The 15,894-nt window shown below is 36.2% G+C and overlaps 1 protein-coding gene across 1 annotated transcript in view; it reads right to left on the bottom strand.

The window, feature by feature from the left end:
- Window positions 1–4,947: 4,947 nt before the first annotated feature.
- LOC121378016 (ornithine decarboxylase-like) overlaps window positions 4,948–15,894 on the bottom strand; it is a 79,196-nt gene continuing 68,249 nt past the window's right edge. The window contains exons 10-11 of the mRNA XM_041506114.1: window positions 11,247–11,458; window positions 4,948–5,165 (exon numbers count right to left, since the gene is read on the bottom strand). Coding sequence (XP_041362048.1) covers window positions 5,144–5,165; window positions 11,247–11,458 — 234 coding nt within the window. The 3' untranslated portion in view covers window positions 4,948–5,143. The remainder of the gene's footprint in view (window positions 5,166–11,246; window positions 11,459–15,894) is intronic.

Raw genomic sequence — 15,894 nt, 5'->3', positions numbered from 1 at the left:
ATTATTTTATTACCCATATGGTTAAACACATCTTGGTGCATATCAAAGTGTTACGTTGACGTCATAGATTGGCAAACTACAACCTTACAGGAACGTCAACCAAACGAGTTGAGTGATATAAATTAAGATTGATTATGGGTAATAAATAGGATATTAAACTTGCTACCATTTCGTATCATTATAATTTTCATTGTCACTCGCTAAACCTCGGGGAGGGACGTAGCCCCGTGGTAGAGCACTCGCTTGTTGTGGAGCACTGGCTGGAACCAGAAATAGCCCAATGGGTCCACCAACGGGGATCGATCTTACGTCCCGCCCCAGACCGAGAAGGAGAGATCATACAGAGAATCCAAAACGGGGACCCAAGAATGACAGCGCTGCTATCATTCCCGGGGGGGGGGGGGGGGGGGGTGTCTCAGTCGCAGTGTCAACTATATCGTTCACCTAAGAGCTTAGACATATTTTATCTGTATCACCATGTTGTCAACTTATTAAATCATGTTTTATGTTGGAAAGTAAAATCAAGAACCTACATTACCAACTTCCGACTTCTGTTCCTTTATTTACATTTCTACAAAAAAACTATGCTGTGTTAATATAATGTATATAGATGATGATGATGATGATAACTAGTTTAACGTGCCCATATACCACTAGGGTTTCGAACACGCCCATCCCGAGTCCGACCTCCGATAAGATCGGTGGCCTGACTCGGGATGGAGGGGGGGGGGGGGGGGGCGAAAATGGGCAGAATTTTGAAAATAGCAATTAGTAAAACAATTAATAGAATAAATAAAATAAAATAAAAAAAGGTTACAAGCCAAAAATAAAAAAGAATTGACTGCTCGGCCGAATATTTATATAATTTGGAGCATTTTAGAAGGACAGTCCAAAATTAAATAAGAGAAAGAAGAGAGGATCGAACTATTTAATAATATTATAAAAAAAAAGAAGAAGTAATTTCGACATAAAATTTTGAACGCAGATCTAAAAGTTTAAAGTCCGATCGATATGTCCACGCGAGTGGCCTCGTTAAGGCCGTTTGGGTGCACAGCTTAAAGGGACGAGATGGGTTGCATACCGTCAAGAAAACCCCTAGATTGACAGTCGATAGACGTTGAAGGTGTAGTGCTGTGCTGAAATACAGATCTTGAGAAGCCGGATCCGTCTGAACGAGAGAGATTATCAGACTAGGGTATAGTCCAGTCGTCATGGGTTGGTATAGTGGTGCGGACGGGCCCGACTCCGGAGGATACGAGATGGTATCACTATAAAGTAAGGTAAAGTCTAGAAAAAGAGTAGTAGGGGCCGACCCCGCTTCCTATTTCTTCTTAGAGTGGGGCGGTCAATCTTCCAGTGCTGCTAGGACAGGCTCGGACATGTAGAGACTAAACGCGAACAACCGTGGCGTTCTGCAGAATGGCCGTCATACGAGTCACGAAAAAAAACCCAAGTCGACAGTCAGACGGAGAAATGACGTGGAGGCAAGGAATCTCGCTAAAAAAGAATCCAACCTGGTGGTGCAGGCTGTCGAAACGAGAAGCGTTCCAGCGTTCAATCAGTTCCAATGGCTGCATACATCCCAGTAGAAAACTTCATTTCGCTGACAAAAACTACGAAATGAAGGACCTCCAAGTCGAGCACACGAAAGCGCGTGCAGTGTGCACACGCGAAACAAACACGTCTTACCGCGTGGAGCTCTAGACTGGGAAGGAGTATATAGAGAATACGTACTGTGTAAAACCAATTAGAAGGTCTAACACAAATATTTCTTGAAATAAAATATGTGCTAGCTTTACCTGCATACTACTTCTATTAATATTAAAAGTTTATTTTAAATCTGAAAGCACTAAATTAGTTATTGTACCAGGCCTGGTGCTTATAAAACTTTTAAATTCTAGATCAAAACTAATAGAGTCTGAGACTTTAATGTCATGACAACGCCATACGAAGTGTATGCGTGTGACGTCATTAAAGAGTCTGGACTCTTAAACGTTTTATAAGCACCTGCACGGCACCTGCTGTCCATTTCTAATCGAGTCCGTTCATGTGTCAAACACCGTAGCATCAAATAAAACGTCTTAACAAAACAATCAAAATATAAAACGTGTTACGTCAACAATGTATAAAACAGATCATTTGTGTTGGCATGCAACAGCTGTATTCGTAATGTCAACGTTAGCAGTAAAAAACACAACACCCACACGAATTGACGGGTCCTCAAACAGACGTGATGGATGTTTTTTCTCACATATAACCAGATGTCGCCATTTTGTATTCTTAATGGTCATTTGTTGCTTTATGCAGCTGATTGGTGGTCAAATGACCTGTCCTGGCCACACGGCACAGTTTACATGTGCTCCCTACTTTAAAAGATCTAGGTCTGCATTAGATGGATTTGTATGATGTGACAAGAAACACCTTCCTGACATGCTTGTGTGTCTGTGCCATGAATCCGTCGTGCAGGACCGCTGTTTTTGACATCCGCCAGGATATTTGTTTGCTGTATCGACCAAGATCCACAGTTGGAAGTTTAAGCTCTTAACAAATAGTCTATGAGCCGAGACCCCATATTTGACCAATTGGTACCATCCGAGGGCACCAAACTTAACTATATTTTTTTTTATAGGTGTATGTATCTGGATCTCAAAACAGCATGATGGACTTTTCTGCAGAGAAGTTTACGGTCAGAAAATTAGTTTTTGCAGAGGGGGTATTTTTCTAAAAATGTAATAACGGTTATCTGTATGTCAATATATAGCTACTTTTAATCACACAAACTGAAATGCATTTGTTAACCTTCACCAGGAATTCAATTTCAACTATTCCCAGCTAATTAAGGCATTCCAACATTATTGTAATCCAAGATGGCCGCCAATGTATAAGCAAATCGTAATTTATAACCAGGAAATCATAATTTATCGCATTTTACACAAACTTGAAATATATTTTTATGTTATTGAATGAATTTTATGGGCCAAGGAATTAATTTATATCGACCTCTTGCTAACTGACTTATTGCATCATCATTTCAATCCAAGATGGCCATGAAAATGGCCGCCTAGAGTAAGAAGTGGCCATATCTTACATTCTACATATATTCCCTAAATAATAATTTATACTTCAAATACTTCATTTATACCTGAAAAAAGTTTCTTTAATGTTGCTCGGACATTTTGTAACATTCCATATACAACGGTTTTTGATCTACGTGTCATTGTGCACTGGCTGGAACAATAAATAGCCCAATGGGCTCACCAACAGGGATCAATCCTAGACGGACCTCGCATCAAGCGAGTGCTTTACCATTGGGCTACATCCCATTTATACATAAGAAGATATTATATTCCAATGGTGTAAACTGTCTGTGTAATAATATTCATATTGGAGTTGAAATAACAACATCTAGCGAACTACGAACTTCTTGTTATATTATATTCCAATGGTGTAAACTGTCTGTGTAATAATATTCATATTGGAGTTGCAATAACAACATCTAGCGAACTACGAACTTCTTGTTATATTATTTTCCAATGGTGTAAACTGTCTGTGTAATAATATTCATATTGGAGTTGAAATAACAACATCTAGCGAACTACGAACTTCTTGTTATATTATTTTCCAATGGTGTAAACTGTCTGTGTAATACTATTCATATTGGAGTTGAAATAACAACATCTAGCGAACTACGAACTTCTTGTTATATTATTTTCCAATGGTGTAAACTGTCTTTGTAATAATATTCATATTGGAGTTGAAATAACAACATCTAGCGAACTACGAACTTCTTGTTATATTATTTTTCAAGAAACGAGGTAAATTCATTTACATTCACATTAAAACAAACTCAGAAAAGAAGAACAATTTATATATTGCAAAACCATATACTACATTTGTAACTCCATTGAACAGGACAAGAGAAGTCGAATCACATTTTATAACTAAACGTTCTGCTACAAAAAACAAAACAAAAACCCAACAAAAACATAGAGACATACTAGACCCAAAATTGTCAGTGATGCCCATTATTTACAGGTTAACTTTAAAATAAATTAAAACCATACAAATGTTGAATGCTATCTCCTAGCTTATCTTTGGAGTAGTTTATCAATGACCAATTCAATTCAATTCAATTTATTGCATATTACCAAACAGACTGGTGTCAAACAGATAAAAACAAACAAACATACATCAATAACAACAATAATTAATAATAATAATAATATTAATGTACAAGCCAGACGGAGAAAAAACATTTGTATTATATTTGTAGGAATAAAATTACTATGTAATAATAAAGTATATTATGAAAATAAAATGGTCAAAGTACGGAAATAATTAAATTAAATTACTGCCCCACTGATAGCCGGAACAAGAACTTTACATTTAGAAATGTGCAGAGCAGGTAGTTTTCTAATTTAATTTCTGACCAATTATGGCTGATGTTATTCCGCATTTTAAACTTGTCCATACTTTTAAATTTCTTTGGTGAAACTTGCATATATATATATATATATATATATATATATATATATTTTATGACAGATGCCAGTTGTGGTGCCACCTTTGGGGCAGGACACCTGCTATCATCACTGATGTGACGCCGATTCATGAATGCATATCATCACAGCTGTACATAATCGAATGAGCTCTGTCCGGTGCTAGATTTGATTTAATAAACTACTAGTAGCATGGGAGTGGCAGTCCTCCCTTTGACAGTGCAAGGGGGTGAAATGTCCAGTAACGGATCTCATCGGGAGTGGCTGTCCTCCTATAGACGAGGTACTAGATAGAGATTCATGGAATCAAATACGATTTTGCCAAACGACAATTCAACTTTGCATTGTGCAGAGATCCGGCCCTGATCACGTATTACGTCTTTGTCGTTCAAATTACACAGACTATGAAAGAATAAAAACTCAACAGCAGGCAATAAATGATGAGACAAAACAGAAAATTGTTTTATTTATAAATAATTATTTGCCAAGAAAACAGAACTTATGCATAAATAATCACAGATTCGATCAAAGTTGCGAGGAGATACTAACACGTGTCTGTCTGATCACAGGTCGAGTAAAATATGTCTGTGTCTATCTTGAGAATTGGGACAGTCATTGAAGGAATCCTTATTTGTCGGTTTCGTCTAGTCTGAATATAACTGAAACCTGCAAAATTAATATTCATTGTTCATCTATGCTATGTAGCACATGGGTTGAAGGATGTGAGCTGAAACTAATGATGAATGAATCTTTAACGACACCGCGCCACATAAATACACGTCAGCTATGCTATTAATACATGACTGAACGCTACATGGCAACAGTTTCACCATAATTCTATAAACTAGGCGTCACAATGTGAGCTGGAACTAATGATGAATGATTCTTTAACGACACCGCGCCACATAAATACACATCAGCTATGCTATTAATACATGACTAACGCTACATGGCAACAGTTTCACCATAATTCTATAAACAAGGCGTCACAATATGGACTGAAATTAATAATGAATGAATCTTTAAGGTCACCCCAGCATAAAAATACACATCAGCTATGCTATTAATACATGACTGAATGCTACATGTTAAAGGGACATTCCCGAGTTTGCTGCATTGTAAGATGTTTCCGACTAATAAAATATTTCTACGATTAAACTTATACATTAAATATATTTTCTTGTTTAGAATATCAGTGTTTGTATATTCAATGTGTTTCTGGTCGTCTTAATATTTGTAACAATCCCAAACAGGATTTTGTCTTCAAATAATTTCGTACGTACGAAAAAATCCTTTTTAGGAAATAAAATGAAATTTAACCTAGTACAAATACTAGAACGATAAAAAAAAAAAAACGTTTAATATACGGCCACTAATATTTTATGCAGAAAAATATATTTTATATATAATTACAGTCGTCAAAAAGTCTCTGTTAGTCGACAACATCTTAAAAATTGCAGCAAACTCAGGAATGTCCCTTTAACACTTTCACCATAATTTTATAAACAAGGCGTCATAACCAGCCTCAATTACACACCAAACAGTGAGTTTCACCGTTATTCTTCAATTAAGCTGTTAATGGCTACAATAAAATTGAAATAGTGCAATTTTGCCTTCTGCTTTTTTTTTTTACGATCAAGAAGGTTGCCTCCCAAAAGACGGACATCTGTTGAGGCCCATTTTGTAATAAAGGACCAATTTTGTAATATGTACCCATTTTGTAATAAGTACCCATTTTGTAATAAAATCGAACCCATTTTGTAATTAAAAAAATGCCCATTCTGTAATAAAGGCTTAAAACGTCAGAATACGACATAGATGTTAAATATATACAAATTGAAATAATTTTAAACTTTGTGTTTAGATTTTTTTTCAGTGGTTGGGAGTTCGTCAGGGGTACAAATATGTCTTAAGGTGATTCTGTAAGTGAACCTATTCAGTTTTTCCGTTCATCCATTACTCCAGACCGCTCGCTTGAGGTGCTTGTGTCGCAGGATCGAACTTCTGTGGACACACAAATTGGGTTTTTTGTCTGTTCCAACCAGTACCCTAAAACTGGTATACTAAAAGCCCTGGTATGTACTATCCTGACTATGGAAAAGGGCACATAAAATATCCTTGCTGTTTTTCGTAACCCATCGTGTGGTATTATCTATCATGATCGGGGCGGGATCTAGCTTAATCGGTTGAACGTTCGCCTGGGGGACTTGGGTAACAGGATAGAACCTCCTCGGTGAACACATCAATTGGGCTTTTTGCCGTTCCAACCAGTTCCTTCTCCCCCCCCCCCCCCCCCATTACGCCACGACTGTTACATTATAATCTAAGTATAGATATGTGTAAGAGAAAGTAACTTACACGAATGTGTTGTAAAAGCCGTAGCAGCTGATTAAAAACAGTGGGTTTAATCGACAACTACTTAAGCTGAAATACACTTAAACTAGTATCCGTCAAAAGTGATTTCCCACACTTGCCTTTCTTATTTTTATTCTTCTTTTGTTATGGTTACCGGCAATATTAGGTATATATATATATTTCTTTCTAAACTTCTATGTACATTTGCTAATAATCCCATAAATATGAACATTTTAAATATACACAGTGTAATAATATTACAGAATTTTGAATAAGATTTGATGTACTAGTATTTGAATAAATTGCTGCACAACTAATTGAACGATCCCATAGATTAAAAATATACCATGTGAGACACTAGAAGTGTCAGGAAATGTTAAATCGTAGTAACGGAACATGAACTATCCCTTATGCATGACAATAGGAACTATTTAAGTTAATTCCTAAATGTGCTAATAATATTTCGATAAGGAACATTGTGTATCAAAACCGGTTTATTTTTTACATACATTATAAGCATATACAGGTAATTCCTCCTGAAGTCAACACAAAATATTATTATAAATGTATGAATTCACTGAAAAATAAACGTATGTTTTGAAAAGAACTGAAAGTCTCCTTGAATAATGAACCTTTTGAAGGAAAAAAACCCTTGTTTTCAAAACTATATATTCAGAGACACACACAGATAAATACCAAGATGGACACACAGACAGACAGAGAGAGAGAGAGAGAGAGAGAGAGAGAGAGAGAGAGAGAGAGAGAGAGAGAGAGAGAGAGAGAGAGAGAGAGAGAGAGAGAGAGAGAGACAGACAGACAGACAGACAGACAGACAGACAAGCAGAGAGAAAAACAGACAGATAAGCAGAGAGAAACAGAGACAGAGATACAGATATAATGAGACATACAGAGAAACAGTGAGGGAGAGAGAGAAACAGACAGACAGACCTGTATTGCAAAAAGAACTGAAAGTTGTTGGCCAAACTGTCATCGTTTCGAACAAAGGAAAGTTCTCCTTGAATAATTATAATTTTCATGAAAAAAAAACCGTTATCAAAACTATATATTCACAGAGACACACACAGCTAAATACAAAGATGGACACACAGACACACACACACACACACACAGAGAGAGAGAGAGAGAGAGAGAGAGAGAGAGAGAGAGAGAGAGAGAGAGAGAGAGAGAGAGAGAGAGAGATTGACCGACCGACAGACAGACAGACAGACACAGGCAGACATATATGCAGAGAAAGCAATAGAGACAGAGATACAGATAGAATGAGACATACAGAGAACCAGTGAGGGAGAGAGAGAAACAGACAGACCTGTGTTGCGAAAAGAAAACCAAACTGTCATCGTTTCTAACAAAGAAAAGTTCTCCTTGAATAATGAAACTTTTCATGGGAAAAAAACCCTGTTTTCAAAAATATATATTCACAGACACACACACGGATAGACAAAACAACAGACACACAAACACAGAGAGAGGAGGAGGGAGAGAGAGAGAGAGAGAGAGAGAGAGAGAGAGAGAGAGAGAGAGAGAGAGAGAGAGAGAGAGAGAGAGAGAGAGACGAGAGAGAGACAGAGACAGCGAGAGACAGAGACAGAGACAGCGTCCGTTTGGTTGCGTAAAATTTATAATTTTCTTTTCCCAATACAACTTATTCTAACATTATTATTATGCAGAAGCAGGATGTCGTTAGAGGATTAGTGATTAGTGATCGTAACCACCAGTATATTGAATTTAAAAATGTAAGAAATTCGATCATTTCCAAAATATATCGCTTATGATAAATTTCCCAAAATATAACGCGGAAACAACCAACCAGGCACTGTACCATCTGCGGTTTTGTGAGAATAACTGTCGTATTCTCAGGCCAAGCTCACTGTTTTCACCCGCAATTCTAATTAATTTCTGAACACTTATAACTTTTTCAAGTGCGCCACATAAACGCAGTCGTTCAGCTAAGAAATCGTCAATATGTATTTCTGGTAAGAAAGATTCTGTCAGTTTTCTAAGCCCAGTGGATACCCTATTAAACGTTCCGAGCATGTGACAGTCATCATACATACACCATCTAATGATTTCCTTTAAAATCTCGTTTGGTAAAGCCTGTCCGTCACCGCACTCCCCTTTGTTAGATGCATTAATTATACCGGTGTTGCTAATTAGACATTCCGTATCACCGTCAGTTACTGGTGTGGAATGTGTTACAAGAGAAGGATACTCGTGATCATCATCTAATATAGAATCATCGTCAGACTGTAAACGATGTATAGTTTCATGAACTATTTCGGCTGAATTACTTATACTGACGTAATGTTCCCCGTGACCTTCAGCAATATAACCAAGAACGATTATTGGCAATGCTGGATTAAAATGAGTTGAGGGAGATAGTAAGGTTGTTGCATGAGGTCCGAGACTAGAAAATATTAAAATGTTCACAAAGAACAGTTGCGCAGCTCGCTGCAGGGTGATATGATCACCGAAAGTACCACTATTCTCCATATTAGTAAGCTTATTAGCACAGCATATATACACAGTATGTATAAACGCACAAGAGAATTCAATTATTATATTCATCAATTACACGCTTTTGGTTTTCATGTTAGGTAATAATACAATGAAATATATAAACTAAATGTTACCTACATGCACAAAAGTATTACATTCACAGTATAAAAGAAAAGTGACAACTAGTATGCTTTTAGACAAGAGAGTGCCTTAACTTATAATTTTTATGCCAAACTAATATACTTATCAATATTAATTAAATCTTTAATGTATGCTTCTTTAACATCACAAAGTATTTTAATCAGCTGTTGCTGTTCCGATAATTATGATACAGACTACCCACACAAGCTACTATTTTTGATACACAGCTGTAGAACATACTTGGTTCTTCATACCCCAACCGAATAGCACTGGTTGGAACAAGAAAACAATGTATATTTAGGGGGTTAGCGTTAGAAATTTCGTATCCCAGGCGAACCATCGACCATCGAAATAAATCTAAACACAAAGTTTAATATTATTTCACTTTGTATATATTAAACAAAGGCCTATACCTATGTTGTAATCTGACGTTTTAAGCCTTTATTTCAGAATGGGCATTTTTTTAATTACAAAATGGGCACCTATTTATTATTACAAAATGGGTACCTACGTTTATTACAGAATGGGTCGGTTTTTTATTACAAAATGGGTACATATTACAAAATGGGTAGTTTTTTATTACAAAATGGGTACATATTACAAAATGGGGGTCGTTTATTACAAAATGGGCCTCAACAGACGTCCCATAAAACAGACATCCCATTGGATAGACAAAACTGTTTATTGGGTTATGTAATGTGTCCTGTACACCCCTACCTGATTTAGTGGTACCGCTCTTGTCTTCTCAGTAACATACCTCCAGCAGTGGGTCAATTGTGTCAATCAATTAGCTGATCAACGTTATGGCAGTTCTTGGATGCAGAACAGAACAGAACAGAAGAGAACTTTCTTGCCCACTGGACAGGGTTATCCAGCATTTGCACGGTGCTAGAAAAGTCTGTCTAACACTAGGGCTAGATAAATCTGTCTGACCCGAGGGCTAGACGATTTCTACATACGCCGTGACACCATAACGCATATTTTACAACGATTGACGTCCTAACTCATGTTTTTCAGAATTCTGTTTGCCATTTAACGTTGTATCATTGTTTTAAAAATATTTAAACATATTAATATATTTAACTTTATATTTATTGGTAAGTTATTACATTTTTATGTCGTTGCATAATGTGGACTATATTTTTCCGCGTATGATTAAAGGAAGAAATGTTTATGAATCGTTCTACAATAAACAAACTCAAACTGTAGCTCACAAAATTAATGTTTTGTTACTGTAATTAAATGGGAAAGAAAAGGAATCAATCACCGTTGTGAGGTATAGATAAGGCAATTCCAACCCTCGGGACAAAATGTTTTTGTAAAGGCCTCGGTAAACCTCGGCCCTCACAAAAAAACCACATTTTGTCCCTCTTGTTGGAATTGCCTTATTAGGATAAAACTTGAGTTTTTGTGTTATTGGGTGCTGAAATGTTAAAATATAAAATAATAAAATAATGCTAAAACTATTGAGAAGTTAAAACACAGATAAAACCAGTCTCAACAGTTCGACTGTATAATAATATAGCCATCTTCTGGGGAAGCATACTAAAATACTGTGCCTAGGATTAAAGCAAACAATGCAGTGTGTTATCGCAATACTTGTAAGCTAAAATCCACAGTGAAAGAAGCCCGTTTTTCTTAAACGCAACTGTTTTAAAATTGTAAATGTATGTAGTTACACGCGTGTAAGTCTTAAACAGTGGTTGTAAATTCGGCCCTAAGTAGGTTACTCACCAGCTCTGTTCGGTGCAATACAAGTAACACCAAGGATGAGGCATGCCGTTGAAGGACGTCGACAAACACACGGAGTAAGCTCCCATGTTCTCGAAGAAGAGCCAATCTCCAACACGAAGTTCTGGCAGGCGACAGTCCTCCGCGATGAGGTCAAGTCCGTCACAGGTTGGTCCCCAGATAGTTGAGATAAACGTGGTTTCGTCTTGACAATCCTGAAACAAAAGATTTATCAACAGGTTGATTGCGATTCACAATCAATGGTGATTCCTTAAAGCTGGAAATGGCATTTGTCAATACACTTAAAGCCATAAATGAAGTAATTTTGGCATAAAATAAACAAAACCACACTACCGATAGTTATGGTCATTTTATATTATACAAACGGGTACAGATAAAAGTGATTAGGGGAAAATATATATGTAAAAGGATATTATTTCTTAAAATTGTTTTTAAATACATATATACTGTACACTTGTTTCCTTTTATTATATATATACTAGTATATATATATATATATATATATATATATATATATATATATATATATATATATATAATATTTATATTAAATGAAGTTATCAAAGTAACAACGATATAATTATTTGCAAATTAAATTGTTTTATTGACTTTCTTAATTATTGCAATAGATGTATATTCAGAAGCTTGAAATAACAAATGTATTAGGCTTTGTGTGCTGTCAAGTATGTTGTATATTGTATATTCACGTTACATCACATTGGTATAACTTACGTCATATTGAGGTATGACGTAAGTTAGTTTTAAAAGTAAAACTTTTCAAGTCGAGTATTTACAAACAAATGAAACCCTCCCACCTTATAACCCTCTACGTTTAAACTGTTTTCTGTTTTACTGCTGGTGTGTTATTTTATAATTTCAGATTGGAGATTCTAGTGTGCTATATGAAGACTGTTCAACACGAATTCGTCACGGCTGGATGTGTAATCACTCGCATGAGTAAATCTACACAATACTGAAAGTTGCGGACATGGATACTTTTTAACAATGGCATTTTCCTGCGGTGCACAGTAAAGCAGGAAAAATATGTTTGTTAGTTTTGTACTCGTTTAAGAGTGTCCATGAATATTCATGAGCAAAATCAGTCTGCACATTCGAAATGTGCATGTAAGGTGAAGCACGTGTGTACAGAGTTCATTCTAATATGCGTCCGAACCAGTAACAGCTAAGTTTTCATGATTTATTCATTTATATAAATATTGTTTTCCCAAAGGTTTCCCAGTCTTTTTCTCACTGAGTTTTTTTTTTATTTTTTTTTAACCCGGAAGTAGAATTGTTATCTGAAAATAGATTGGGTTTATTAGGAGTGGAGTGTTTGTAGACTTTATTTAGATTTGTCTATTTATGATGTACAAAAGGGAAAAGAAAAACAAAATAAGAAAACCCCCCAGTTCCATATAGTTTCTTAGTCATCCTACAGGGCATTTTGGAGTGTTGTTTTATATTAAGAGGATGAGGGTGTTTAATCATATTTACAAAATAACGAACCGGCAGTTTCTCGCTCAACAACAGTACCGTTTATTTATTTATTTATTTTAATTTTATTTGAATTGGATTTTCATTGATGATTTATTTGCATATTTGCGATATGTGTACGTCTGGTTCCAGTGTGCACTGTTACTCAATTTTAGCAAACATAATTTTTTCATATTTGCAATTTTCAATGTATTATTTCATTTGCATCTGTATCTATATGTGTGTCATTTTATTTAAATTTGGGTTGAACAATTGCCCTATTTTGGGGTGGTAACCTTAAATTAAACCGTAGCTAATTCAGCCAATAAACAATTTGATATGGCATCTTACTGTTGACCTACATGGAACACAATGAATATAACCCTTTGTATAATTCTTAATCAAAAATATTATTGATAGTAATCTTATTATTGGATAGTCATTGGGGGTATATAGTTTTAAAAAATCCAGCCATTATATTTCGACCGAACCGTTCAAAGTTAGCGTCCAAATCACCAAAACATTTCTACCTAATGCCAAAAACGTTTTTAAAAACCCAACAAATTGGCTTAATAGACCTCGTTCACATTCCCATTGCGCATGTGAGCGAAGAGTACCGACCCTTGCTGAATTGGACGGTATGGAGGCTATATACAAATTGGGGGGCATGGTCGACAGTTGTCATGAGCGTCGTGAGTAGCTTCGTAGGAGCTGTGAATCTCTAACGACAAACGTACATATTTCGTATAAGATGGTAAAATGGCTGCGAAAAAAGGTCTACTAAAGTTTACATCGGAATGGTTTAAGACCAAAAGCAGTGAAAGATTAACTTAGACGAAGTCTCTGAAGCCACCTGTCAAGGGTATTTTAACAACGCAAAATTAAAAGATTCATACAATAAAATTAACTTTAGTGGAATGTGTTTTTTACTTTTAACAATTAGAATTATAGTTAAATACTCACGCGGATTTCCAGTAATGTTTAATTCTCCACATGTATCAGTATTTAAAATTTAATAAAATATTCCTCCCCTTCCCCCTAAAAAAACAACAAAACCCCTATCTCACATAGACCTTTATCACAGCTCTATTTTCCCTTATCGTTTCATTACAAAAAGACAGTCGTACAACTACTAATCAATGTTACATGTCTGTCAACAATTTATTTATTTATTTATGTATTTGTTTATTTACTTACTTATTTATTTATTTTATTTTATTTTATTTTATTTTCATTATCATTTATATCAGATACATACAACTTCACTTGAAATAATATCTGATATTTACGAAGTTTTAAAACATATATGAGCCATCACAGGCGAAAACCGAGTAAATGCGGCTCAAAGTTTGACATCACATGTAAACACAGATGTAAAAGTTGACATGCTGTTTGCGTTGTTTGTTTTGAAGGATTTAGAAGATGACATCTTCTTCTTTACATTAAGATCAGTTTGAAGTAAACATATATCTGTATGTACAATAGTGTTTGGTTACTATTGTTCGAGATCGTTAGCAATACCATCAGCACTTTGATACACATTTACAAGTATAGGGAGAAGTCTTATATATCGATATGGTATGCAAGTATCACACGTTTTTATAACGTACATGATTATACATAACATAAAGTTCAGCAACTTTTCCAGAATGGTAGACCCATGCAACCCGATACGATCCTAATTTGATGTTTGGTCTAACTTATGAATAGTGTCTATAACTTCAGGCCCGTAGCAAGCATGATTAGCGGGGGAGGGGGAATCGAAATTTCATGGAAACGGAACTCATCAAACGCGAGCAGCGAAGGCGCGGAGCCGTATATATAGAACCCCTTGCCAAACAATGAGATGACGCCGGTTACACTCGAGAATAATACACGAACTTTTGTTGAGAAATATACGTTAACAAGTTGCATTAAGTTGTGGTATGCATGTAAAATGGATGTATTTACAATAAATGATACATGGCATACTTCTCACATCCCACAAACAAGATAGCATGCACGACGTCCTTTGATGGGTCATTGGTTGGGACGGGAAATAATCAAACGGGCCCACTGAGGAGGATTGAACTTTCAGCAAATGGAACCTCAGACAGATGTTCTTGTTACGTTATACCGATCATTTAGGGACAAGGACTTTCATATTTAAAATCCGATTTGGTTTTTCATTTGAGCGGAACTCTCAATCCTGCGTGGGGGGATCGACCTACCCCCCCCCCCCCCCCCCGATCCCACCTGGCTACGGGCCTGACATGGTACTTAATATGTTTGCTTCAGACATTCAAACGAAGTACCTTATGACTGGTACCTTATGACTGCACATAGTAAACCCTCATAAGTTTATGAGAAAGAGACCATCCTGAGTTTGTAGCTATATTATCAAGCTGTCGGCTAGTCTTATCTGTTATAAATAAAACTTACATCTTTCTTAGGTTAAATAATCTTGCTTAGAATTTAAATAGCTGTGTATGCAATACAGTTACATTTCTGACCATTCTCAGGTCGGTAGCAACCAAGAAGTCGGGGGGGGGGGGGGGGGGGGGGGGACTATAGCCCCACTTTTATAAACCCGGTTTAAAATATGGCTTTTGTCCCCCCCCCCCCCCCACTAGACTGTGTCCCTGCACTACAGATTGTGCCCCCTCCCCTCCCCCAACTCCAGATATCGTTCCTACGGGCCTGATTCTAATGTTTTATATACCACAGCTCAAATTTCATATGTATCATTTAATTTTATTCCAAATACCGAACAAAATTTTAAATAACTTGGTGAAAAGAAATCCCGACAAGAATCCTGAATGTATTTATCTGTATAATGCTTTATAAACATTTAAATCATGTTAATATAATAAATATCTGCATACATACACGCGTGCACACATTAATATTATTTTAGCCAATATCCGATATTTATTTCGTGATAAGCAATAATTCACAAATGTCTCCAATAAGTTTTGTTGGATGTCGACAGAATTGTCGGGTTCCCTACTGATAGAATAATTAATCATGGAGATATTCACATTCCTATTGCGTGGCATCCCATTGTCTATGCCCCCAACTTGTCCACAGGTCTATTTTTGCGAGATCTCGCGTGAGTTCGCGGTTTGCGTCCTCGAGTTACCCCGCAACGGGCACATGCGCAGTGGAATGTGAAAGA

The sequence above is a fragment of the Gigantopelta aegis genome, chromosome 7, assembly GCF_016097555.1.
Source record: "Gigantopelta aegis isolate Gae_Host chromosome 7, Gae_host_genome, whole genome shotgun sequence".
NCBI lineage: Eukaryota > Metazoa > Mollusca > Gastropoda > Neomphalida > Peltospiridae > Gigantopelta > Gigantopelta aegis.
This window is presented reverse-complemented; position numbering and strand designations above follow the sequence as displayed.